Source organism: Anastrepha ludens, chromosome 6 (genome assembly GCF_028408465.1).
Source record: "Anastrepha ludens isolate Willacy chromosome 6, idAnaLude1.1, whole genome shotgun sequence".
NCBI lineage: Eukaryota > Metazoa > Arthropoda > Insecta > Diptera > Tephritidae > Anastrepha > Anastrepha ludens.
In genome coordinates, this window is record NC_071502.1 from 30859594 (window position 1) to 30884130 (window position 24537).

The following is a 24537-nucleotide window of genomic DNA, read 5'->3' on the forward strand; positions in this document are numbered from 1 at the left end:
AGATGTTAATAAAAGTAGTTTAGGTTAGATTAGGTTTAGCAGCGGCATCGCACATAGAGACAACGATGCCACTTAGACCACAAAGTGGGTCCGTTGTGAGCCGCAGAGGCTGGGCTACATTTCCCTCTCGATATTCAACCATCCTGAGCTTTTGACAAAGCGTAAAAGGTTGTTGATACCTAAGGTGTATAGATTATCTATATTGGTTAAGAAGTAGGATTTTAAAAATCGGTTCCTGCTTCTGGCTAGAGCTGGGCATGTGCAAAAGAGGTGTTGAACTCATTTCTGCAGCTACGACATAAATCATGCGTATAAACGCTTAATCTCCTTGCATGATTTCTTATGAGACAATGTCCTATTAAGGTCCTGATTTGAAGTCTACTCAGTTTTATAATACTCTTGGACAGGCGTAAATTCAGCCTTGGCCATGTTTGCCTAGCAATTTCGCAGGTGTTAACGCTAATCCATCTTTGATTTGTTGATTTTTTTAAAAGTGTAAGGCTAATTAAAACTGAGTGAATTATTGAACTAATTTTTGAAAAATGTATATTTTACAAAATTACAAACACTACATTTTAATTAGAACAGGCTAGAAAAATGTCATGAAGAAAGAACTAAAACTCCGAGACTAAATAAAAAAAACCTGCTAAATCAAGTAACGAAAATGGTAATCTGGACATACTGATGCTAATACGACGTAACTCCTTGTCAAATTTGCTGAGAGTAGAAAATGTATAAATTTTTGGTGTTAAATGGTTTTTCATAATTTTTTATTTTATCATTCATAAATTTTGACGACGTGTTTGTATTTCATGGCATATAGAATCCCTCACTTCATTGCCTCTGGAAATTTCGCTATGGATTGTAAATTCATCAGATCTGTCTGCAGGCATCTGAGAAATAAACTGCAAATCGTCTCCTTTTACAATATTGTGCAAAACACGGCAAGCCCTTACAAAATGGCAAATGTTTTCCATCCCTCGTAGCTCGCAGTAAAACAGCTGCCTAAAACGTTGCTTCAAAATGCCGAAGCTACATACATATATGCCATGGATATCTGACCAGAGCTGAGTTTTCTATTAAGGGGTAACACCACTGTAGAAATTTCAAAAAATTGATTTTTTTTTTATAAGCTTAAAAAATTCTTTGAACCTTTTAAAATACCGAACAAAAAGTTTTATACGTTACCGAAGTTTATTTCATAAATATTTTAAGCTTTTAACCAAGCGTTAGTGACTGCTACCTAACGACTTCTCCAAATTTCCAAACTTTAAACCGGTTTTTCTCAAAACACGTTTTCTGAAATTGGCACGCAGCATAACTCAAACAATTTTAAATATTTTTAATCAGGTTTTTCACTACGTCTGTATAATAACCTTCTTAAGAGAAGATCGTAGGGGATTTTCGATAGATTAATTTAAACGATTGTTATAATTATTTAAGTGCCGTTTTTGAGTCCAAAATAGAGTTTTTTTCCTTCAAATGCTTGCTAATTCCACAAAAAAAAAATATTTTTTAAATCCCCTACGTGTTTCTCTAGCTATTCTTATCTAGATTAAGAAAAAAAATGTTTCTTTGTTCCAGATTAAAATTTGCACCCTCTGTGCTGCGTGCTGCGGAGCTCCTTAAAAAGAAACCACATTACAAAAATGTCTCCAATGCCGCCATTTTGTAAAATTTTTCGATCAAACTTTGTACTTTTGTTTTTTAGTATATAAGTAATAACTTCCCAAATCAGAGTGATTGTTTTCCCTTTCCTTCTATACAAAAAAATTCTTTAAAAATCGACTTTATTTTACGCGTGTACAATGGTGTTACCCCTTAAAAAGCGTTTGTGCACTTTTACAGCATTTGCAACTTTGACTTTTAATTATTGTGTATGTTTACTTTCCGATCAGCTGTTTTTATCACTAGCGAATTCTTACAAGTAAAAATTTATCCAGTAAAAACTTCCTACAACTTCCCCTCAAAATGAAATGTCATTTTGCTCCCTCACTTTCCCCTACTTTGCAAGTTTTTTGGGTCCATGTTACAACCCGTGGTGAAAAGATTTTTAGATTTTTAGAGGTGTACTACCTAGCAGATCGTCATTCGGCTCTGAGCGAATTTGACAGATGTGCCGACGTCATTCGTTTTGTATTTCACTAAGCTAAAGCTAAAATTTGTGAAACACAAACTAAGGTAAATCCAAATTTTGTGGACACAAAACGACTGACGTGGAATCCAAAGTTCCCCTCAAAGAATTTTCACCATACCTAACGAGCAAACCTTTCCACGACAGTGGGTTCTACGTTACCGAAACGACCCGAATTTATATTCGGCCAAGGACTGTCACTCCAGCAGCATTCCGCGTATGTAAGTATGGGGAATGTTTATGCTGCAACAACAGCAAACCTGGCATCTTTCATTCTTGGTTAAACACTATTTGCTTCATTAACAGACTTTATAATAGAAAAAATTCATTCCAACAATATTTCTATTTTGTATTCTTATTTCTCAAGCTCTTAAAAAACACCCAATATTTATTTACTTGTATGTTTTTTTGTTGCAGTCAAACGGACCAACTACAAAAAAAATATTTTTTCCTATTTCCACTGTGAATTTCTTTAGCTTGTCATTGTAGTAAAAGCTTAGCGTTGTTATATATTTTTTGACGAAAAGGGTTTTTTCACAATGCGCTTAACGGTAACCACCTTCAGGAGTTCATTCGGCAAAAGCCTCTTAAAAAGTACCCTTGCACGTCAAAGTGACGTATCGTGCGTTTTTTTAAATTGGATTTTATTTATATGTAAGTAGGCAATATTGACCTACCAACTACATCCACACATACATACATACATACATACATATGAATATACATTCATACAATATGCCCTGCAAGAAAATCTACTGGTTCCGGTGAGGCTCTGGTAAATGATGAACCAGCCATCAGAAACATTCATGCTAACTTTTATAAATTTATTTATAAATTTTTATAAATATTTCCGAGATGTGGGTTTCTGAGTACGACACGCAACCCACACATCAGACGAGTGAGCGGAGAGCTCCGAATGAGCGAATGAACCAAGGCAAAAAGACCACGTCGCCTTCAGGCAAAGAAGAGCGCGATGCTCATGGTTTTTATGGATTACAACGGTATTGTACCACATGCATTTTTGCTAGAAGATTAGATAGTTAATAAGGATATTATTTGGGCATTGTGAGACGTCTACGTGATGAAATTCGCCAAAAAAGAAATGATATGTGGGAAAACAACTCTTGGCTTTTGCAACATCATAACGCATCGTCGCACAATGCCATAGCCTGGTTGGCAATAAGCCACGCATAGACCTTTTAGTCCCTAGCTTTTTTAATTAGCAATACCAGATGCAGGCCGACCTCTATGAATACTCAAAGTCGACATCATGTAGGATGTCAGCATTTTTGGCGAATCTAAGCAGAGCTGGGAGATCCGCTTTTTAGACGTCCTCCAGACCCTCACACAATGGGGCTCCAAGGCATTTTAAACGCGTTTTTAATAACGCCGGACAAACGCACAGAAGATGTTCTAAAGTTTCCTCAACAGCCTCTTGCACAATACCATAACTATGCCCGAATTTGTGACCAAGAATGAAAGGAATACCATCCAACATCCATCAAACTCACCTGATATGGCTCGCTTCGATTTTTTTCTGTTTAATCAATCAAAAAACCAGTACGGAGAACGCGTTTTAACAGCCGAAAGGAAGTAATGAAAAAATCGAAGACGGCGCTCTAATGGCAATACCGAAAATAAAGTTCCAGAAATATTTCGAGAGCTGAATCGAACGCTATATACAATATATATCCCTCACTCTCGATTTTGAAGACGAAACTAGACGAGGACCTAACTCTGGAAGCACAGTCTATAAGGGAAGCCCCGACCCCCTACAGGATTGCCGAAATAAAGCTACGAACTTGCAACACGAAAACAACCAACTTTATTTTATCACTCCCAAGTAAAGAATGTAAAATATTGGTTGGAGGCCTGACGAGACATATCACGCAGCTAAAGGGGGATTGGTCGAGAACGACGCGTGTAACTGATGCGAAGAAGAAAGGCTTGCGTTAGAACACCTCCCTTGCCACTGTCCTGCTGCAAACAGAACTCGTAACAACTGCCTGAGATCGGTACACTTTTCATCTCTGAAGTATACTGCTGACAAACTGTTTATTAAAACTCGCCAAGACATGTATCACGAACTATTTATGTTTAACACGACACCAACAACACTGGTAACACTACAGACCCTTGTGGTCTATGCGAGGTCTAGCCAGATATACCTAACCCAACTTGGATCAAACGCTGGCATAAGTGCGTTAAAGTTAATGGGGAGTACTTTAAAGGCGAAACTATCACTTTGGATGAATAAACTAGCATTTTGAATTTTCTGAAAATATTCCGAGAGCTTTCTGATCAAGATGTACGTATTTGAGGCTTGCTGAAAAAGAAAAGATTTCCAAAGTACTATTGGAAAATAACCGATTCAGATGTAGATTTTTTCTTCATTACATTTTTCCCGCTGGCTACTGGCGTAGGCTCATTTGAATGCATGGCACGGCAAGCAAACACATCAATTGCCAGATCATTAAAACATTTTTTTATTATATTTTTATTTACATATAATATATCTCATTTTAATAGCGCTAATGGGCAGACGCTTTTCAGTGCTGAACTCAACTCATGGCAGCTCAGCCAAATCTTTTGCGCTCTTATCTACGATATTCAACTTTTACCAACAAGTAATTTTATTATCCCTTCGTAAAATTTGTCTTATTTACTTTAATTATAATCATTCACCTGCAGCTGTCCGTTAGTTGCGCCGTATTTTTTTCACGCACACATACATACGAGGGTACATCTGCGCTTAAAATTTGTATGAAGCAATAAGCTCATAGTTTTCTAGGCGCTTAAGAAAATAGTTGCGGATATGAGTAAAAAAAATTTGTTCGCGATTAAAGGCAATTGTCGATGAGCTTTTTTTCAGTTTAAGCGGTCCCGGTGGTTTAGAGCTCGAAAATTTAGGGTATTTTCAGGATTTTTTTTTACAATAAAAAAATCTAAAAACGATATTTAAATTTTTTAGGCCTTTTATTTAACTGCTTTTACAATTTTTTTTTTTAATTTTAATAATTTTAAAAATGGCGCTGAGGATCAACCCTCCCGCAAAATTGGAGCTGGACGGTGTTGCACACTTTGGTTCTTCGTATGTCCCGTACTAAATGGTGGTTAAGTTTTAAGGGCCGGTGTTGATTTTGAATAAAATAAAATTTTGTAGGAAATTATTATCATTTATCTTTATTATGATAATATTGGTTTGGCTCAATTACGTATGAAACAAAATATCGGCCAAGTGGCCGCTGCGGCCTCGGCGGCACACCACCATCCGATGGTCCAAATTTTCGATGACGCTGAGGCATAATTGAGGTTCTATGCCATTAATGTGCCGAATTATCTCATCCTTTAGCTCTTGAATTGTTGCTGGCTTATCGACGTACACCTTTTCTTTCAAATAACCCCAAAGAAAGAAGTCCAACGGTGTCGTTGACGTTTAGGTGTGGTTCACATTCAACATCGGCCCTTGAAATTCCTTGAAATTTAACCACCCTATAGAATAAAAGCAAAAATTGACAAAATGGTGCGGTTTTGAATTTGACACTCTAAAAACCGGGTTTTTTCAGTTTTTTAATAAAAAAAAAACGAAATAATTGAAATAATAATATGATTCTAGGTAGGTAGGTAAAATGGTTGAAGTGCCGGTCTGGCGCTCCTCAAGTAGCACTAAAGCGCCGTTTTGATTTACGATTCTAGTACGGGCGATAGCCATTGATGGTGTGAAAAATATATTAGACATATTTCAGACGATTCGGTTGAATAGTTTCTTTTTGACAACACGAGGCCGAAAAAAATCGTTTCGAGCTAAATGAATTTAAATTTTGAGGTACAGGAGCCTGCGAAGTGCTTTCTACCTAGTTAAGGCGCTGTAGAAGCTATAATATTGCGAATTTCCGCATGAAAATTTAACAGTAAATTCTTAAGATACTATACTTTCGAAATATCGAAAAAACAAAACATCGGTTTTTTGAAATTTCTAGACCACCGGGTCCCCTTAGGCGCAGATTTATATGAACGATTCCATGTGAAATCATTCAAGGATTTTGGACATGGTAATCTTCAATTTTTCTGAAATTAGTTTATTTGTAGACTTGTGTATAGGTTAGGTTAGGTTAGGTGGTAATGGTTGCCCAGAGAGTGGACCCACTTGGACGAAAGAAGTTTGGTTCATCCTTTGTGATACAATTGCAAGAGGGGAAAAAAAGCGGTGAAGGAAAAAACGATAGGACGAAAAGGTGAGGGTTGGGGACGGTTGAGTATATGTGGACTATGAACGGTGGCTAATTTCCGGTTGTGTTAGCCTCTTTATGCTGCTGATGAAGTTCATCAGATTGTTGATATCAAGACCAGGTGCAGAAAAGATGTGAGAACCACGATGCTTGGATCTTAGCCCCGCAAGAGCTGGGCAGTTAAGGAGCAGGTGCTGAGATGATTCCCATCCTCCATATAGCTGGCGCAAAAAGGACTCGAAATAATTCCGAGTCTCACGGCATGTATACCCCGCGGATAGTGCCCCGTGAGAATGCCCACGAAATTTGAGGGATGAGATTTTGTCGTCCTCAGAATATCCCTCGAACGCCTCCTATCCAAACGTGGCCAGAAGGACTTCGCGACCTTACCCGTTCGTGTACTTGCCCACCGCTCGTTGAGTTGGTTCAAAGCCCATCCTTCCAGGAGTAGATTCCAGGTTGTCAAGGGGATCCCGAGGTGACTCCTTTCGCGGGTACACTGCCTCACAGGTCCCTTGTCTGGCGAGCGCGTCGGCTTTGCAGTTTACAGCAATGTCACCATAACCAAGTACCCAGGTACTTGAGTATACTATAATATGAAATAAACTGAAAAAAGTTTGAAAGAAATTCGATAATTTTGAGATTTATTCACTGTTGAAAATTTTGGTATAGAGTTTTTTAATATGATGGTTTGCAGCCAGCCAAATCAACCTAATTTAATCAAACCTTTCAAAGTGAAATATCTTCGGTTGTTTGTAACATTTATATATGCATATAAAGGGTCTTTCAAAAGGCGTACCTAGATGTTGTTTTGAAATAAAATATATACAAATTTTAATTCTTTCATGTTTCATTATTTCTATTCCAGATAGGGATCTTAATAATTATATGTAAAAAATTGCATCAATTAAAATGTTGAAGAACTCGCTCACACCCTATCGCATTGAGTTCAGCAATCTCGATCCGCATGCTGTGTTTTGGCTCCGGAATCGTTGTTGGCTTATTCACATAGACTTTACTTTTCAAAAAACCCCACGAAAAGTAATCTATTGGACTTAGATCGCATGATCTAGGTGACCAACCATTGCGTGAAATTAATCGACCGGGAAACTTAGATCGCAATAATGAAATGTTTTCCCCGAGTTGTTTGACTTATGGCTCCATTCTAAAAAAAAAAAGGTGGTCTGTAAAGTCGGTTTACTGACGATAGTTTAACGTGATAACGTCATAAGAAAATACTGATTGAATGGTTGCATTTTTCAAAAGAAAATTTTAATTTTATTTGTTTGATAGATATTTTGTATGGATATAGAGAATGAGTTAACATTAACATAACATAATATACTTTAACATAACATAACATAACATAACATAACACAACATAACACAACATAACACAACATAACATAACATAACATAACATAACATAACATAACATAACATAACATAACATAACATAACATAACATAACATAACATAACATAACATAACATAACATAACATAATATAAGATAACATAACATAACATAACATAACATGACATAACACAACATAACACAACATAACACAACATAACATAACATAACATAACATAACATAACATAACATAACATAACATAACATAACATGACATGACATAACATAACACAACATAACATAACATAACATAACATAACATAACATAACATAACATAACATAACATAACATGACATGACATAACATAACACAACATAACATAACATAACATAACATAACATAACACAACATAACACAACATAACACAACATAACATAACATAACATAACATAACATAACATAACATAACATAACATAACATAACATAACATGACATGACATAACATAACATAACATAACATAACATAACATAACATAACATAACATAACAAATTACCCCGTATTAAAGCACTTATCAACAGCTTCCATTTGATACCCATATTGTACATACACATCCGAAGGCTACCCGGGTCCACATTTTGACCTATATCTCGAGACCCTATCTACCAATAGGTATCCAAACTATACGGAAACCATCTTCAATACCTCCTTAACAATGTGTGTAAGTTTGGTTTAATTCGGTGCAAAGACACGGCGGGTCCACGTTTTGGCATATATTTCCAGACCCTAGTCATCAATAGGTATGAAAATTACCCCGTATTAAAGCACTTATCAACAGCTTTCATTTGATACCCATATTTTACATACACAGCCAAAGGTTACCCGGGTCCACGTTTTGACCTATATCTCGAGACCCCAGTCACGGAGCGGCATGAAAAATACTCTGTACTAAAGCATTCACCAACAGCTTCAATTTGATATCCATATTGTACAAACACATTCTAGGGTCCACGTTTTGGTCTCTATCTCGAGACCCTAGTCACGGAGCGGCATGAAAAATACTCTGGACTAAAGCATTCACCAACAGCTTCCATTTGATACCCATATTGTACATACACATCCGAAGGTTACCCGGGTCCACGTTTTGACCTATATCTCGAGCCCTATTTCCAAAATAAAATATAATCCATGTTACTCGTGGAGGATGTAGCTTTCGAATGGTGAAAGAATTTGCAGTTCATTCAATGCAATGAGCAAGGTAACACTAATGAGCAAGGTAACGACACATTTTTTCGTGCGTGCAGCCTGTTAAATCGAATTATAAGACGTTATCACGTCAAAAAATCTTTAAAAATAAATATCGTATCTGTTCACTCCTTCAAGCTCATGCTACAAAAAATCTACAATCCGTTGTCTCATGCGATGTCTATAGACTGGAGGAACTCTTTCATTTTCATCTCCGAAGAAAAACGAGGTAATTATTCCACCAGCCCGAAAAGCACATCAAACAGTAGATACATTTTAGTGGATGTAATGATTTTTCTGAAATTACTCGAGGGTTTCCTTCTCTCCAGATGCGACAATTTTGTTTGTTAACAAATCCGTCCAGTGTGAAATGAGTTTGAGCACTAAAGGTACTGGCCCAATGCGGGGTGGCTTTGCTTGCTTAGCCGCGATAACTGTCAAAAATGAATAAAGGGTTTTTCAATAAGGGCGGGTTGAAATGGAATAAAATGGCGTTTGCTGTGTGGCACGTAGCGCCGTCCTGCTGGAACCACACGTCGTCTAGGTCCATATGGTTCAATATGGGCCATAAGAAATTGGAAGGGCCTCCACGTCTACCGAAAAATGGGCGCAAAGCGCGCAACGTTTGCGTTAATGAACACTCATTTTGATGATAAAGTTTTATCATTTGAACGTGCTGTTCAGTCGCCATGATGATTTGGCATAAACAACTGAATAATAAACAAAAGATTTGACAGATGTCACCAAAACAAAATGACTGCCACAGGGCGCCAAAATCGACCCGCGCCAATTGAAAAACCCTTTAGAACAATATTAAAATATATTAAATGAGATCAAATGGCATTCTTGCTTGAAGCGCATGAAGAACGGCGAAGTTTCAAATAGCACAATGTTCTATTTGCAGCGCTCTTGACATTTAGAATTGAACAACTCTAACTATGATTTATGTATGTAGCTTCATTTGTTAATTTTAGGCAGATTAGAGTGGCTGTTTATTTACATTTGATTTAAAAAATCTATGAAGAAAATTTAGTAAATGCCATTGAAAAGCATTACCTGACGTCAAAGTAAATGCGAAATATTATCGGGAAAGTGTTCTGGAGGTTGCTTTGAAGCCGTGAGCAGACAAACATTTTGGTGGCAAACCATGGACGTTTCAACAAGACTCGGCTTCGTCTCCCGAAGCTCGAGTGAACCAAGATCGGCTAAAAAACAACGTTTCGAACTTCATAACGCCCACACCATGGCTCTCAAATTCACCAGACGCGAATCCGATGGATTATTCTCTTTGGGCCATTTTGTAGAGGAGAAGGTCCGAACTAAAAGATTCACCAGTCTCGAGGCGCTGAAAAAACCCATTGTCCGGGAGTGGGCCACAATACCTGCAAGTCACATTCGGGCAGCTATTGATTCGTTTCTGGACCATCTCAAGGCCATAGTCAAGGCAAAAGGTGGTCATATCGAGCAAAAGTAAGCTGATTCTTAATTTTGTATTATTTTCACACATTTTTTACTTTGAATTGAATAAAAGTTATTTTCCAAACTAATTGGCTACTTTTCGAGTGCTGGACCCTTTAATTTGTGCACCCAAAACTTTAGTCTTGGCATGATTAGAGTCTTATCTTGTACATTTTTACGACTAGAATAAAAATTTCCAATATGTTTTCTCAACTTCTGGTTAACATCATGATTCAAAAACCTCCGTTTCCGTTTTACTTTTACGAGTCGTCTGATTGTGATGACAACCCTCAAAGCGCCCATTAGGCTGGTCACCCAAGTTTTCAAAGGCAAGCAGAGCTCGAACAGTACGCATGCTTTGGGCCAGCACCTTAAAGATGATTTTGCGTAAGATAAATAGCATTATGTAAAAAAAATAAAAAGTACGTAAAAAGGTACCGTCTAGGAATTATTCGCTATTGTCATCTAAGTCAAGTCACTTTTGAAAAAATTTAATTGAAGAAATATTGGGTTACAAAATTTTTTTATGTCATTTGGAAAATTATTTTCCTAGTAATTTAAAAAAAAATATAAAAAAAAAATTCCGAAAAAATTCAAACAAAATTCTACAAAAATGTGTTTAAAAAGTATATTTTATATTGAAAAATTAAAAAATATTAAAAAGAGCCAAAGCTATTTCATTTTAAATAACTCAATACCAAAATTTTAAAAATTAAATAAATCCTAAAATTAGTAAATTTTCTTCAAAAATGTTGCAGTTTATTTCTTATTATTCCCAAGCCTGCAAGCAAACAAATTTTTAGAAAACTGTAATCGTTCATATGTATTTATCTGTGGTACCTCTTCAAATGTGTTCAATTTGATTATAGCAAGGAAACAACTGGTTTGCCAAACCCCTTCTCCATTCCTGACCAAATATGGCTCATTAATTCTTTGTTTATAAAAGGAGCAGGTGATGTCATTATTGACGGAAAAGTTTGCGTGGTCAACATACACGTCATAACAAGTGCTACACCAACAACAAGTAAGGAAGGTTAAATTCGGACGGCGTGGAACTTTATATACCCGCGCACATTTTACTAAAATTTAATTAGGGCTGACTGTTAATTTTTGGAATCAAACAAACTCATAGACAAGGAGAGTTATCGCTTGTAACATCAGGCGGACGGGCGACAATTTAGTCTTGGCATACACATTTAAGTCGAACTCAAATGAGGAGGGGGCCAATATGAGAATTAAGTTTGGACAAGTTTTATGAAGCCGTTATCGATATACACACAGGTACACCCCTTGACAGTTGTCGAAAATTAAGCGAAATGTACTAAAATATATGAAGGTTGGACCAGGGAAGTGGCAACTTTGCTGTACGAGCTTTAAGCGTTCCAAAGCTTCAAATAGCGCAAAGCTCCATGTGTTTTGTTTTTATGCAAGGCGAATTTATTACAGGTGACAGCAAACACATATAAGTAAAACCCTACATGTATTTGTTGTTGCGTTTTGTGCAAGCATCACGTCAAAATCAGCAAGCAAATGTAAACATACGAATGTAAACATACCAATACATACAAACAAAGCATATCATTTTGACGTAAGCCATACCTACGGCGAAAAATTCAGCTGGGTGAATGCTGTCACCTTAATAAATCCACCTTGGTTTTTATGCTCCTGCTGTCAACTTATATGAATTCGCCTTGACAGCGGTTCTTTGCAGTGTTGCCAACTTTTGAATTTGTTAAAAGCACCTGAACTTGGAAAAAATGCATTCTACCACGCGTTTAGTATAATTTGCAAATTCCTTTTAAATCGTAGAATTCTTTTTCATAACTGTTTGTATTTAAAAACAATAAAAAAATAAACATTTTTTCGCTTACAAAGCGTCGGTAAAAAAATTAGTCACTATACATTTAAAATTTGCAACTTATCTATATCATAAAATATTTTCACAATCTATTTCTTTATGGAACTATAATTATGGGTTTGCGCCTGTCAAAGTAATATAAATATACTTCAACGACTCCAGAATAAAATCACTCGAAATATTCTTAACTCACCTTGGTTCGTTCGCAATAAGGATATTCAGCGTGACCTCAAGATCTCTATGGTCGATGAAGAAATTGAAAAAAGCGGAAGCCCACTCCTTCAGGCTTGAAAGGCACGGGAATGAACAGGCTAGCAAATTCCTCAACACCTCAGGTCTAACTAGTCGACTCCGCCGAATTAAACCACATTATCTGGCTTAACGGATGTTAACTTAACGAAGGGACTATGAAAATCTCTCCACAAAATCGTCTTTATGTTACGAATTTAATGTATTAAAGTATGCATTGGCCTCAAACCCGCTCAACTTCTGCATCTGAGTTGGCAATGGCAAAAGTCAAATTTTAAAATTTTTCACATTTTCGAACAAATTCAGACCAACTGAGTCATGGTGAAAAAATGGCTATGGTTTTTTCGCTTTTAACAATTCAAGGCGAATTCGCTCAAGGTGACTTCGGTAGGGCATTAAGAAGTCCCACATCTTCACCTTTCCTAGATGATGTTAAAAAGTCTCTGTTAGAACAGAAATGTCAGGTGGAGACCGCGAACTTCAATGTTAAATTTCACTGTCTGTCTTACCGAATTTTCTGCCATTACTGTCTTAACATCAGCTATCATCTCGTCGTTTGACAACACAACTTTCATTTTTCTGCGCTGTTTACATGCGCGAATACAGTGATCCGATTTGCTTGATACCGCTTTAAAAACGTAATGTTATGACAGAAAAGTACCCAGAGGGGGAAAACGGGACAAATCAAAAGAGAAATTTGGCAGATGTTAAAACACATTTGACAGAAGGGGCTGCAAAAACAGAATTTTTCTAAAAATTCTGTATAAAATTTTAGTAATTTTTATACATAGTTTTTGCATACAAAAAAATAGTTAAAACTTGATAATTCGTCGCGCTCCCTCTTATTATGTTATCTTTTGACTGTATTTAAGACTTAGTATTAATAAAAATATTTGTTTGAAAAGGAGCTACAACTGATCTCTAGGAGCTCTTCTCAAAAACGACGTTTTGCGGTGATAAAAAGTCTTCGATTTATTACTAAAAATTATATTTAAGAAGCTCGTGCTACAATTTGCGACTAATCGGTTTGGCCGTTCTCGAGTAATGTTGGGCACCGACTTTGAAAAAACCATTTTGAGAAAAACGCGTTTAAAGTTTGAAAAGCACTTTCAAGCACTCTGAAACGCCTTTTCAAATTTGCGTGTAACTTCGAAAATATTTACCAGAACGATATTAAGTTTTCTGTGTATTCTTAAATATATGTTCGTTAAGAAAAAAAAATGGAAAAAAAAGATTTTTTGAAAATTCCAACTGTGCACAACCCCTTACATCTCAATTAGAATATTTCACCTTTAACCACTTTCCCCAACTTTTCCCTTTACATGCTGTTGCTGTTGTAGCAGCTTACTAAACCCTGTCTGTGCGATGTAGTTCACCGGTCATCTTCGTCTAGCTCATCTAAAGGTAGACCCAGAAAGCGTGCTGTTTCGGCAGATTGGGCCCGGAGGAGAGGGATGTTTGGTGAGTAGGTTTAATAGGGAATGTGAAGAGATGGTTAGTATCGTGCGGTGTGCCATCACATGCTGGACGTATATTGGGTGTGTTGCGGATAGGTAAGAATTTGACCTGCTACAATATCTAGAACGCAATAGGGTAAAAATTACACAGGTCTCGCGAGGAAGCTGAAGCTCTTCGTCTACAATAGGTGGTGATTGGACTCCAATATTGGCAGTCGGGGGTTGCGAGTTTAGGAAGGTTGTAATCTGGCGCTATTAAGTGCACCGTTCCCTTTACATCAACAGCTCTGATTGGCTCTCGTGAGGAAGCTGAAGCTCTTCGTCCACAATAGGTGGTGATTGCAGATATTTTCTCGATGGAGACCTCATAAAGAATCTACATAATCTACCCGTTGGAGGTTCATAATGCTATCAAAACAGAGCTTTAGTGCTACTTGTGGAATGCCAGCCTCGTACTTTAACCATTTCCAGGCATAAGGCAAAGTTGTCCCTGTCGCCCCTTCTCTTCGCCATCGTCCTTGAAGACGTCATGAGCCCACTGACCGTGTACGAAAAAGGCATCGTATGGAGTTTCACCAGACATCTTGAGAACCTGAACTTCGCCGATGACATCTGCCTCCTCACTCACAAACTCTCTGACATGCAAGCGAAGGCGGGCAAACTAGTCGCACTGGTACGCACTGCCGGACTGGAGGTCAACATCGCCAAGACCAAGACTATGAGAGTTAACCACAATAACGCAAAGCAGATATTGTACGACGGGTGCCCGGTGGAATTCGGCGAAAGATTCTGCTATCTCGGCTGCATCATCACGGCAGATGGTCGAGCAGATGAAGATGTCACCTGTAGTATGGGAACATTCGGCTCATGCGTGAAGTACGTATTGTTGTACTGAAGCGAAACATGGCTGATCTCTAACACTATCACACAGAGTCTTCAATCCTTCATCAACAAATGCCTTCGCGTGATCTGCAGAATATTCTGTCCAAATACCATCAGTAACGACGCAGTGTGGATATTAGCGAACGAGGAACCGCTCCTTAGAAAGTGGCGATTGATAAGTCACATATTGAGAAAACCACCAGACCAGATAGCATCACGAGAATAGCACAGGACTGGAACCCACAAGGAAGCAGAGTTCATGGTCGGCCAAAAAACACTTGGAGGAGGTTGATACTGCCCGAACTAGCAGATGCCGACATCTCATGGGGCGGTGCAAAAACAATAGAACAGAGCCGTGTACGATGGAAGAGTCTTGTCGAGGCCCTATGCTCCCGAGATCTCACTGGTGGTCCCAAGCTGTTTCCCTCTCTGTTACTATGGAGTCCCACCTTGTTTTTGCTTTTGCCTTTGCACAAATCTTTGTCTCCAAGCCTTTATGAACCAGCAGCAGCTGGACCAGGCATGTAAGTTGTTTGATTTAATTGCTTACCATTTGAGTTCTGAAATACACAAATTCATTTCATTTAATTTAATTTCATTAATATTTTACAATTTTACTTTTACTTACTTTTTCCCATTATTTTACTACTTCCTTGCGCATTCACTTGCAACGCCTAATAAATTGCGACTGAAAACTGTTCACAGCCGCTGATTCATCGAGCGATTAGCATCGCTAATCGGTAATCGCTCAATAGGCGTTTATCTACTGCCAGTCGGCATTCGCAAAAGTGGTGCATCTCTTTCAACTTACAACCGTTGCTTGACGTAAATCCGCGAATTATTTCGCTACCTGCTAATGCATTCAATTAAAAAATATATAATTTTTGATATTTTCTTACATTTATTAACGCATACGAATCGAATATACAGATGAAAGTTCTTTTTGGAGAATTAATATATATTTTTTTTTTTGTAGTTTCTTGCTGATGGAAATACTTGTTTGTGTATGTCTAGTTTACGCTATATTCTTTCATAGTATTGTATGTTTATGTAGTAGTATTACGGTCATTAACATACGTATAATACATATAAGCAACTCTTAATAAAAAAAATCTAATAATTATTTCACTGAAGTCAAATTATATGCTAAGCTTAATTTCTTGAGTCTAATTGTAATGTTCTCTTTGCCTGCTTAAGTGTCTTACAACTAAATATATGAATGTGTGTGTGTGTGTGTGTGTGTACCTGTGAATGCAGAATATTTTGTGTGAGATTGCTTTTGTACAGATTCCTTACACTTGTCCTTGCGTGCGTGCGTGCGTGCGTGGGTGTGTATCCAAATAGATAGACTCCCCCCCCTAAATACGTATGACTACAGCGTTCATATGCGTTTATATGTATGTGTGTGTATGTATGTAGGTAGAGCATAATGGCGGTTGTGTTTAAATTGCTCCAACCAATGTGCTAAGATTCACACATAATTCGCAGAGATTTGAAGTGATAAACAATTTGTTGAAATTAGTTAATTTTCAAAAAAAAAATTTAAAAAGAATTACAAAAAAAAAATTACAAAAAACAAATTTAAAAAAAATTATTGTACAAAAAAAATTACAAAAAAAAAATTTTTTTTAAATTACAAAGAAAACAATTAAAAAAAATTTACAAAAACAAAAAAATTAAAAAAAAAATTTACAAAAAAAAAATTAACAACAATTTGTTGAAATTAGTTAATTATCAAAAAAAAAACATTTTTTAAATTTACAAAAAAAAAATAAAAAAAAAAAATAAAAAAAAAAATTTAAAAAGAAAAACATTAAAAAAAAAAAAAAAAAAAACAATTTAAAAAGAAAAAAATTAAAAAATTAAAATTAAAATTTTTTTCTTTTTAAATAATAAGTATCTGGAATGACTTTCAATAATTCTCCCTTTTCACGTATGTCAATGTTGCTCAAGGAAAGCATAGTAGAACCTATAGCAGTACTCTCTTTAAATACCCAAAACCCCATTCTAAATATTCTTGGGCCAAAGTAGTAAATTAAAATTAATTAGATTTAGGACCCTATTCCCTAGACGTTAATCAAATTCTTATCAAATTAAAGGATTCAGCGCTGTAGTTGCTTACTATATACGTACATATGTATGCATATCAGCAGTTACAATTTTTTTTTTTGTTTTGCTGATTAGCTGACAAACAATCTTAAGGATCAAAGTATACTTCTTGTTTAATTTTTAACATGTGACTATTAAATGATTATAAAAATAATGATTTCGGAGCACTGGTCTATATAAAAGATGTCTAACGAACGCACTGCAACGGTGCGTCCCCTCAACTGTGGTAGGTAACTTCTTGCACGACGTTAAGTTCCGGTGTTGAAGAAGTTCGTAACAAAAAACAAAAAAAAAAAAAAAAAAAACGGTGCTATGCAAAATTCCCTCGCTTAAAAACATAAGACATTTACTTAACTATTTTTAACTAGAATGGAGCATTAAAATTATAATTCTATGATTTACAATCGCAATTTGTGTGTGGCATAAGTATTAATTGTGGAATTCTTTTTTTTTTTTTTGTTTTTTTTTTAGTAGTTAGTGGTAAAACTATTATATTTTTCTTTTAGCATAGTAAGTACTTGTAGAAAAATAACCAAATCGAATTCATGCAATTGGACTTAATCAGGTTAACAACAAAGTATTTTAATTATTTCTCTTGCAATCAATCTAAATTTAGCAAACATTACAGTTCATGCATTTGTCACTCCGTGTCGCTTTCGCTGCCCTCGGATTCATAGTTGAATGGCAGGACGAGACTCGAATCGTGCTGATTCAAAAATATGCCATTCACATCATTTTCAATATCCGGCAATGAGACTGCTTCCTCGTCGACACGTTGCAGCGTCAACTCTGGCCTATCGTTGCTCTCGTTCGCCTCCTCGTCATTTGCATGATGCTGTGCCATGGACACTTCTATGTCATTATCCGCCACCCCGGCATTACTAATCTGTTGTACCAGCCACCCATCGGTCAATGATGCAGCATCCAACAACTGCTGCAGTCCCAAGGAGTTCACATCGCCCTCAGTGTCATTATTTCCGCCGCGCTCTACTTCCTCACCACCACCACCACTCGAAGCTGAATACAATGATGGCGACGACATCGAAGTGTCGGAAAAATATGAGGATGTTGACGAAGTGTCAGTACTGTTATAATTGTCATTATCATCGTTGCAGTTTTCATGCTCATTTTCATTGCCATGTTGGTGATCGTTTTCGTTTTCGCGGTCGTTGTCATTTGTATTGTTGGTTGTGGCCGAGGCACGTGAAATTGAGCGATTATTGGCCGGGGTTGTGGTAACGGTGGTAGCAGTCGTTGTTTGCGTTACCGTAGACGAAAACGTATTATCCTCCTCCTCCTCGATGGCAATATTAGCAGCGTCTGTTTCGCGTGCACTGGTCGATGTGATGCATACATTTTGGGCGGCCTCTAAACTTTCCGCTGCCTCGGCTAAACGCTGTAATCCACAATCCGAGTGTACACTATTCTCATTTTGTGACTCGCTATCGAAATTCTCATTTTTCAGTATAGCCTCTATGCCGTGCAAATTATTGCCTGTTTGCATAGCAGTCAATTGCTGTGAACCAGACAACATTTGGTGTCTGCTATTGTTGGCGTTTGTATTCGATACGGACGACTCATTGTCCCGCACGTACTCAATTAGGTAGTCAATTGTTTGTTCATGCTTCTGCGCCTCCCGTTCTTTGCGCGCTTGCAGGCGACGCTGCAGTTGTATCAAATTTTCGCACTCATCGCTCGAATATTCAGAGCCTGTACTCTTGGCTTCCATTTTAAACCGTTTCGTATCTTCACTTTGCTGCTTCTTTGCGTGCGAGCTGTTTCCTCGTTTGCGGTAATTCTTGGTACTGGTACTGTTAATACCGCAACTATTGGCACTGCTGTTGTTTTGTTGTGCCGCCACTTTCCTCCTAGATCGGTTGGGTTTCCGCTTTTTGGAGCTACGCCTGGATTTCGAGCGCTTTCTCTTAGCCCTGAAATCCTCATCGTCACTATCACTTGTGCACGACGTAGAGTCGGAATTTGAGGATGTGCAGCTACTTTCATATATCCGTTTGCCCCTGTGCACAGTGGTTGATGTTTTTGCTTGATTCTCATTGCTAGCCCTGCTGCTGCGTAAAGTGCGTTTACGGCGCGAGGATGTGCTGCGTCGTGAAGTCTCGTACATTTCTTTTACGCCGCGCCCACCACCGGACGAACGTAGTCCTGTTGAAGTACTAGCACCAATATTGTATAGTTCCTCATGATCGACCGACGTATGCGCAGCTGCTTCTGTCGCTGTGGTAACATTTTGAGCTGTTGATTTCTTATTGGCATTTTCACGCACCGTTTCTTCTTCGTCAGCGCTACTTATAAATGTGGATTTTCGCAGTGGTTTTGACTCTTCAACGAAGACCACATCCGAATCACTTTCCGAATTTAGACTCACTAATTCGGGTGTACGTAGATGCGGTGGTTTACGCTCCAATACAAACTCGCATTCATCACTGCTACTTGATGTAAGTTCGATATTGTCTGTAACGGTGGGTATTGGTCTGTTGGCTGTGGCACTGGTAGTAGCCGTTTCATCGGTTACTGATGTGGACGTTGCGACGGATGTTGCCGACCCAGTGTCGTTTGCTGCTCGTGAAGTTCCCGCCTCATATACTAGTTCAGAATCGTCTAGATCTATAATATCGCCACTCACACGATTATGTGTACTAAGATTAATTGCTGCCGATTGTCCGCTACGTCCGTTAATCGACACTGTAACGCCAGGTGCTTCGGTACCTTCTGAGGTAGTGCTAACAGTAAACGATAGCAACGCCCCAACTGACCCAGTTGCGGACGAATTGCCAGAACGTGACAACACGCGAAATTCTCCATCGCTACGGGCGCGAGAATTACGACTTCTTGTTCTCCGTTCATTGTCGTTTGATGTGTTCTCTTCATCCGAAGACGCGGATGATGAGAACTCTATGACAATCTCCTCGGGTGCTTGGGGTAAATAGTGAACAGCTCGATCATAACCAATCATATCGTAAGGTGAACGTGCAAAATTGTTAAGCTCATGAATGAAATGTGAAGTCTTCGCTCCAAGAAATGGTTGGAGTCGACGGCGGAATGCAGGCGATAAAATGTTTGTCTGTAGAAGGCTTTCATTAATGCGTTCCAATAGCGATGAAACATCGTGTTCGGTGTTGCGTAACAAGCAGACAATGTCGCGATTAATCCATGGCATAAGGCGATGTACTTGTGCTGGATTATCCCTACGATTTTTAAAAGTAATATAAAATGAAGAAGTAAGCAAACTTGAATTAATAGTCTAACCTGTAGAAACGGGCTGTACTTTCGCGAAATCGTCCGGTTATATCACAAACTGGTAGTGCAAAGAGACGGCGATCGTAAACAAAACGGCGCCATAGTTGACTCAGCGTGCCACTACTTGCTATAGCATCTGGTGCTTCCTGCCGGTACATGTCGAGTAGTTCATTCTGGTAAACAAGGTGATTATACATCCTGGCGCCGTTCGAACCAAGACCGTGTTCCCCATTGTTTGAAACGTCAGAAGGATAAAAAATGCCATTGCTAGGGGGACGGATACGATGAGCCGAATTTCGACGACGCGGCAACTCCCAGTCATGCCTATTGTAGGTTAGTACATATTTACAAATGAGAATTGTTATTGATTTCAACTCTTTTATGCTACTTAAATTCTACGCTCTAATAACCTACTGACTCGCAAAAGTTTAAGCTTCAAAAATGGCACTGTTAGCAGTTCATGTGGGGGCTGGATTTGAAAATTTAGTACGAATATTCCACGCCTGCTATTTTATGCAGAAAGTTGCATCTGGCCAACAGAAATACTTATAGCAAACGCAACTACAAGAGTCGGTTCTACGTAACCGGAACGACCCGGATTTATATCCGGCAAAGAACTGTCACTTCAGCAGCATTCCTCGCATATGCACGGGGAATGTTTATGCTGCTACAACAACAACAACAACAGTTATACTTGTACTTTAAAGAGATATATGTTTCATATTGTATTTTTTAGAAAGTAACGGGCTAAAATAACGCTGCAAATTGATACTGATTTGTGTGTAAAGCCACGGCGAAAAGGTAAAAAAACCACGCCTCACATTTAAAGTCGAAAATACAAAACGGCGAAGTAAGGCCAAATACGTGCCAGTTAATTAAATTTAAATAGTAAAAAATATATAATTTTTTGCATTTAAGAAGAAATTTTCGAAAAATTTTGGTTACGTGATAAGCGCTTAATTTGAATTTAAATGTGATAAAATTAGTAAAAAATACCCTTCCACGACGACCGCATCGAAAATGTATGGCAAACTCCGTATGGTGACCTCCATGGGACGATGTGGAATTTGCACGGTGGGCGGCTGCACATGATACTCCTCAAATTGGTCAATCGATTTGACATTATGTATTATAGATTTGAATATCTGCTTACAAAGCGGGCACTCTGGTTTTACCTATAGGTCAAAATGGATATTATTAGCGCACGATTAGTTAAATGATGTGCATAAATCTAAGCTTTTCTTACTTTGCTCCATTCACAGAGGCACTTGAAACAGAACTGATGCATGCAAGAATCTGTGAAGCATTTGTTTTTACACCGACCCAAACAAATTGCGCAATTTGGTGGTGGTGATACTGCACGCCGTGCGTCATTATTACCAGCTGCTCCATCTTCGCCTAAGTCCTGTTGTTGCATTTCATCTCCTTCACTGTCACTACTGCTGGTCGATAGTTCGGATAATTTTATACGCATCAAGGGAGTTAATGTTCGTTGTAAATTGAAGTCTTCAACGGGTGCTAAAGCAGCATTACCACCGTCTGGGATGTTTTCATTTGCGCCCGATGTTGAGCTGACTGCATTTTGTGGGTTAACAGTAAAGTTGTCGTCTGTTTCATCTGTTCCTTGTTGTTCTCGTGACGTATTTGTGCGGCCGCGGCGGGAAGTACTGGTAGACATAGCTGAACTGCGTGCAATGGTACCACCAGCTGGTACCAATCGCACATTGTTGGACAAATTTATATAATTATCTCCTGCATCGCTCCCAACTGCCCTACCCTCAGCAACAGCTGGGGTTGACATCTTGCTAATCGAGGCTTTGGTAGTTTAGTTGAAAAACACTTATTTTTACCGTATAGTTACCGGAAGTTACACAAAATTTATTACTTTAATATTTAATGCAAAAGATTTGCTCGTATATGAACTTGAAAGAGTCGCGCTGGACGATCGGCTACAATAACAATTATGTTGACTGAATTTGAGTATACCGTATTTTTTTATTATTTTATATAAAATGTCCGTACCAAATTATACGATATATCTATTCAATTTCAAATAATTATTTTCATGTATCTTTGATTAGTTATCGAAAAGTTTTGTAGGGTTCAAATATATTTTTATCTCATACCTTTGACTTTTCTTGTTATTGCTTGAATTCGTATTTTCTTCGCGTTTTTCTCTCACTCTCCGTCCATTTGCACCAAATGTATAATCTTGATATCCGCTGCAAATTTTCACGTTTTCTAAAGATCATATTCCAAACGTTCGTCTGCCAAATGCGCGATTTTCTTTTATCACAAATATCTTCAAGTCACAAATTTTACATTTTCACTTTTTAAAAAGGCGGAAATCAATATACAATTAAATATTTTAAATGTTTTCCACTGCTCTCCAAAATTCTGTAACTTTAGTCGATCCGTTTCTTTGGAAAAGGCGAGTGGCTGGTATAGCTTTGTTCGCTTTGCGGCGAGAACCAATAATAGGGTGATTGTGGTTTTCAAGCCGTGAAAAACCAGCTGATGTTTGCTTGATGCAATACAAACATATCTAAAGCAGGATATGCACATGCAGACTTGTTTAACGCAAATTATTTGAATCACTGACGAAATACGGCCCTGCAGACAAAACCAATACGACGGCTCAATTGATAGTTAGAAAACTAGACAGTCAATCAACTCGAATACGCGACGTGACACGACGGTTAATTTTTTTGTAACGGTAAAATTTATATTTCAACTTTAACTTTGAACAACTGAAATTGTAATTTTTCTATGAAACCGCGAATCGCAAAAGTATTTGGAAAAAAAGAAGCTCAGCTGTATAAAGTAATAAACCTCTTCTATTCGCCACTTCCCCGCTCGCTATCTCTGTGCTCGATTAACTTGTAGAAAAGTTCACATGCGAATGGAACAACAAAGTTTTCGAATAAGATTCGCCGCTAGCGAATATGGCTATATTTCAATAGAGTGGTATAACTCACTGCCCTACGAACATATATAATTTAAGACAGCTCTATTCTAGCATTTGTTTATATGTTTACACCAGTTGCTTCAGCTTTTCGCCACTTGCTAACGCTTGCCGAAAATACGAGGCCTAATAATAAAGCCCGTCTACATACAACTTTGGCAATGCGTTGGCATTAACCCGATTTACACGAGGAGACATCTGGAAGGGAAACATTTTGTTCAATGGCGAAGGACGGTCGGGGAAGAGAGAAGGGATTTTGTCTCCCGTACTCGGCGACACGCTTTGCTCTTCTTATTCGTATTTCTTATCTTAAAGCAATTTTTGACAGTTGCTTCATTCGTTTTCTTTTTTTGTGGAAGAAAGTTCTAAGTTATGTGTTGGTTTTCAATCAAACGGAAGATAACAACGATGACAAACATCCGAACGCTGCTTGGGAAATGCACGATTATTTTTGCTAGTAAAGTAGGTATAATTTAAAATAGTTATGGGACATGTTTATGTTGATTTCTAATTTTTCCCTGCATTTCTAGATGCTCAAGTTAATTTTAAGTTAATTATTTACATATGAAGTATTTTTAATTTAATTTTTTTTTTTCAAGTATAAGAATTTATAAATATATTTCAATAAAAAAAAAACAACAAATTATTTATTATTTAACCAGTTTGCATTTTTCATTCATATATTTAAGAAACTGTTGTCGAACGCTCTCTGCTTTACATGTAAGCGCGTGCTAGAATACATCCGGACCAGACGATGCTAAAGTATTAAATGTCAAAATGTCGCGGAAACATTTTTGCCCGTGTGTACGCGAATGAAACATCAAAAGAGAATTTCCAGTGTCTCCCTTCCAGATGTCTCCTCGTGTAAATCGGGACATTGGCGTCGCTTCGACAGCTGACCATAAATATAGACACTTATGGTGAAGACGTTCAAATAAACAAAGTCATTGTATAAAAATACAAGCAGAATTATTATTTTCTTTATTGTTTATTATTTCTTAATGCAAGTTTGACAGGCACCCTTGATGCCAGTTTGACAGGCAGTTAAATATGTGATGGGGCGAGTGCTTGCCTTTTTTACTTGAGCGTATTGGCGGGGTTGCTGTGCCAAATTAGATTTTTTATTGTAACGTTAATTGTAACAATTGAATATCGACAAAGAAAAATAAAAAATAATATCCTTGACTTGGGAAATTTACAATAACAAATATTTTTAATATATTTCTTAGCTATAACAATGCTTTTTATTGAGAAATATCTGAGTTTTTAGGTAATCTTGGTGACTTTTTGTTACGATTTTCAATGAAATTTAATGATTCCTTAGGCAACCATGTTA

General features: G+C 37.6%; 1 protein-coding gene across 2 annotated transcripts; it reads right to left on the minus strand.

Moving 5' to 3' along the window:
• Positions 1-16748: 16748 nt before the first annotated feature.
• On the minus strand, positions 16749-22697 carry LOC128866803 (E3 ubiquitin-protein ligase Topors). Of its 2 annotated transcripts, none has more exons than XM_054107793.1 (5): positions 22363-22697; positions 21483-22185; positions 21233-21411; positions 20246-20560; positions 16749-20184 (listed from the first exon to the last, which is right to left on the minus strand). In XM_054107793.1, exons 2-5 carry the CDS (start codon positions 22035-22037, stop codon positions 17619-17621), a joined length of 3615 nt encoding a protein of 1204 aa, XP_053963768.1. In that variant the 5' UTR covers positions 22038-22185; positions 22363-22697; the 3' UTR covers positions 16749-17618. The 2 variants fall into 2 exon arrangements, with proteins under 2 accessions (XP_053963768.1, XP_053963767.1); XM_054107792.1 differs by having other exon boundaries at positions 21483-22275.
• Between the last annotated feature and the right edge of the window lie 1840 nt (positions 22698-24537).

What these genes read in the sequence shown, in the direction of transcription:
- LOC128866803 (XM_054107793.1), bottom strand. Translation starts at nt 22,037, where the DNA reads ATGTCAACCCCAGCTGTTGCTGAGGGTAGGGCAGTTGGGAGCGATGCA. An exon ending in GATGCGGTCGTCGTGGAAGG is followed by an intron (nt 20,561 to 21,232) that starts GTATTTTTTACT and finishes AACCTACAATAG; the next exon opens with GCATGACTGGGAGTTGCCGC. An exon ending in AGTACAGCCCGTTTCTACAG is followed by an intron (nt 20,185 to 20,245) that starts GTTAGACTATTA and finishes TAAAAATCGTAG; the next exon opens with GGATAATCCAGCACAAGTAC.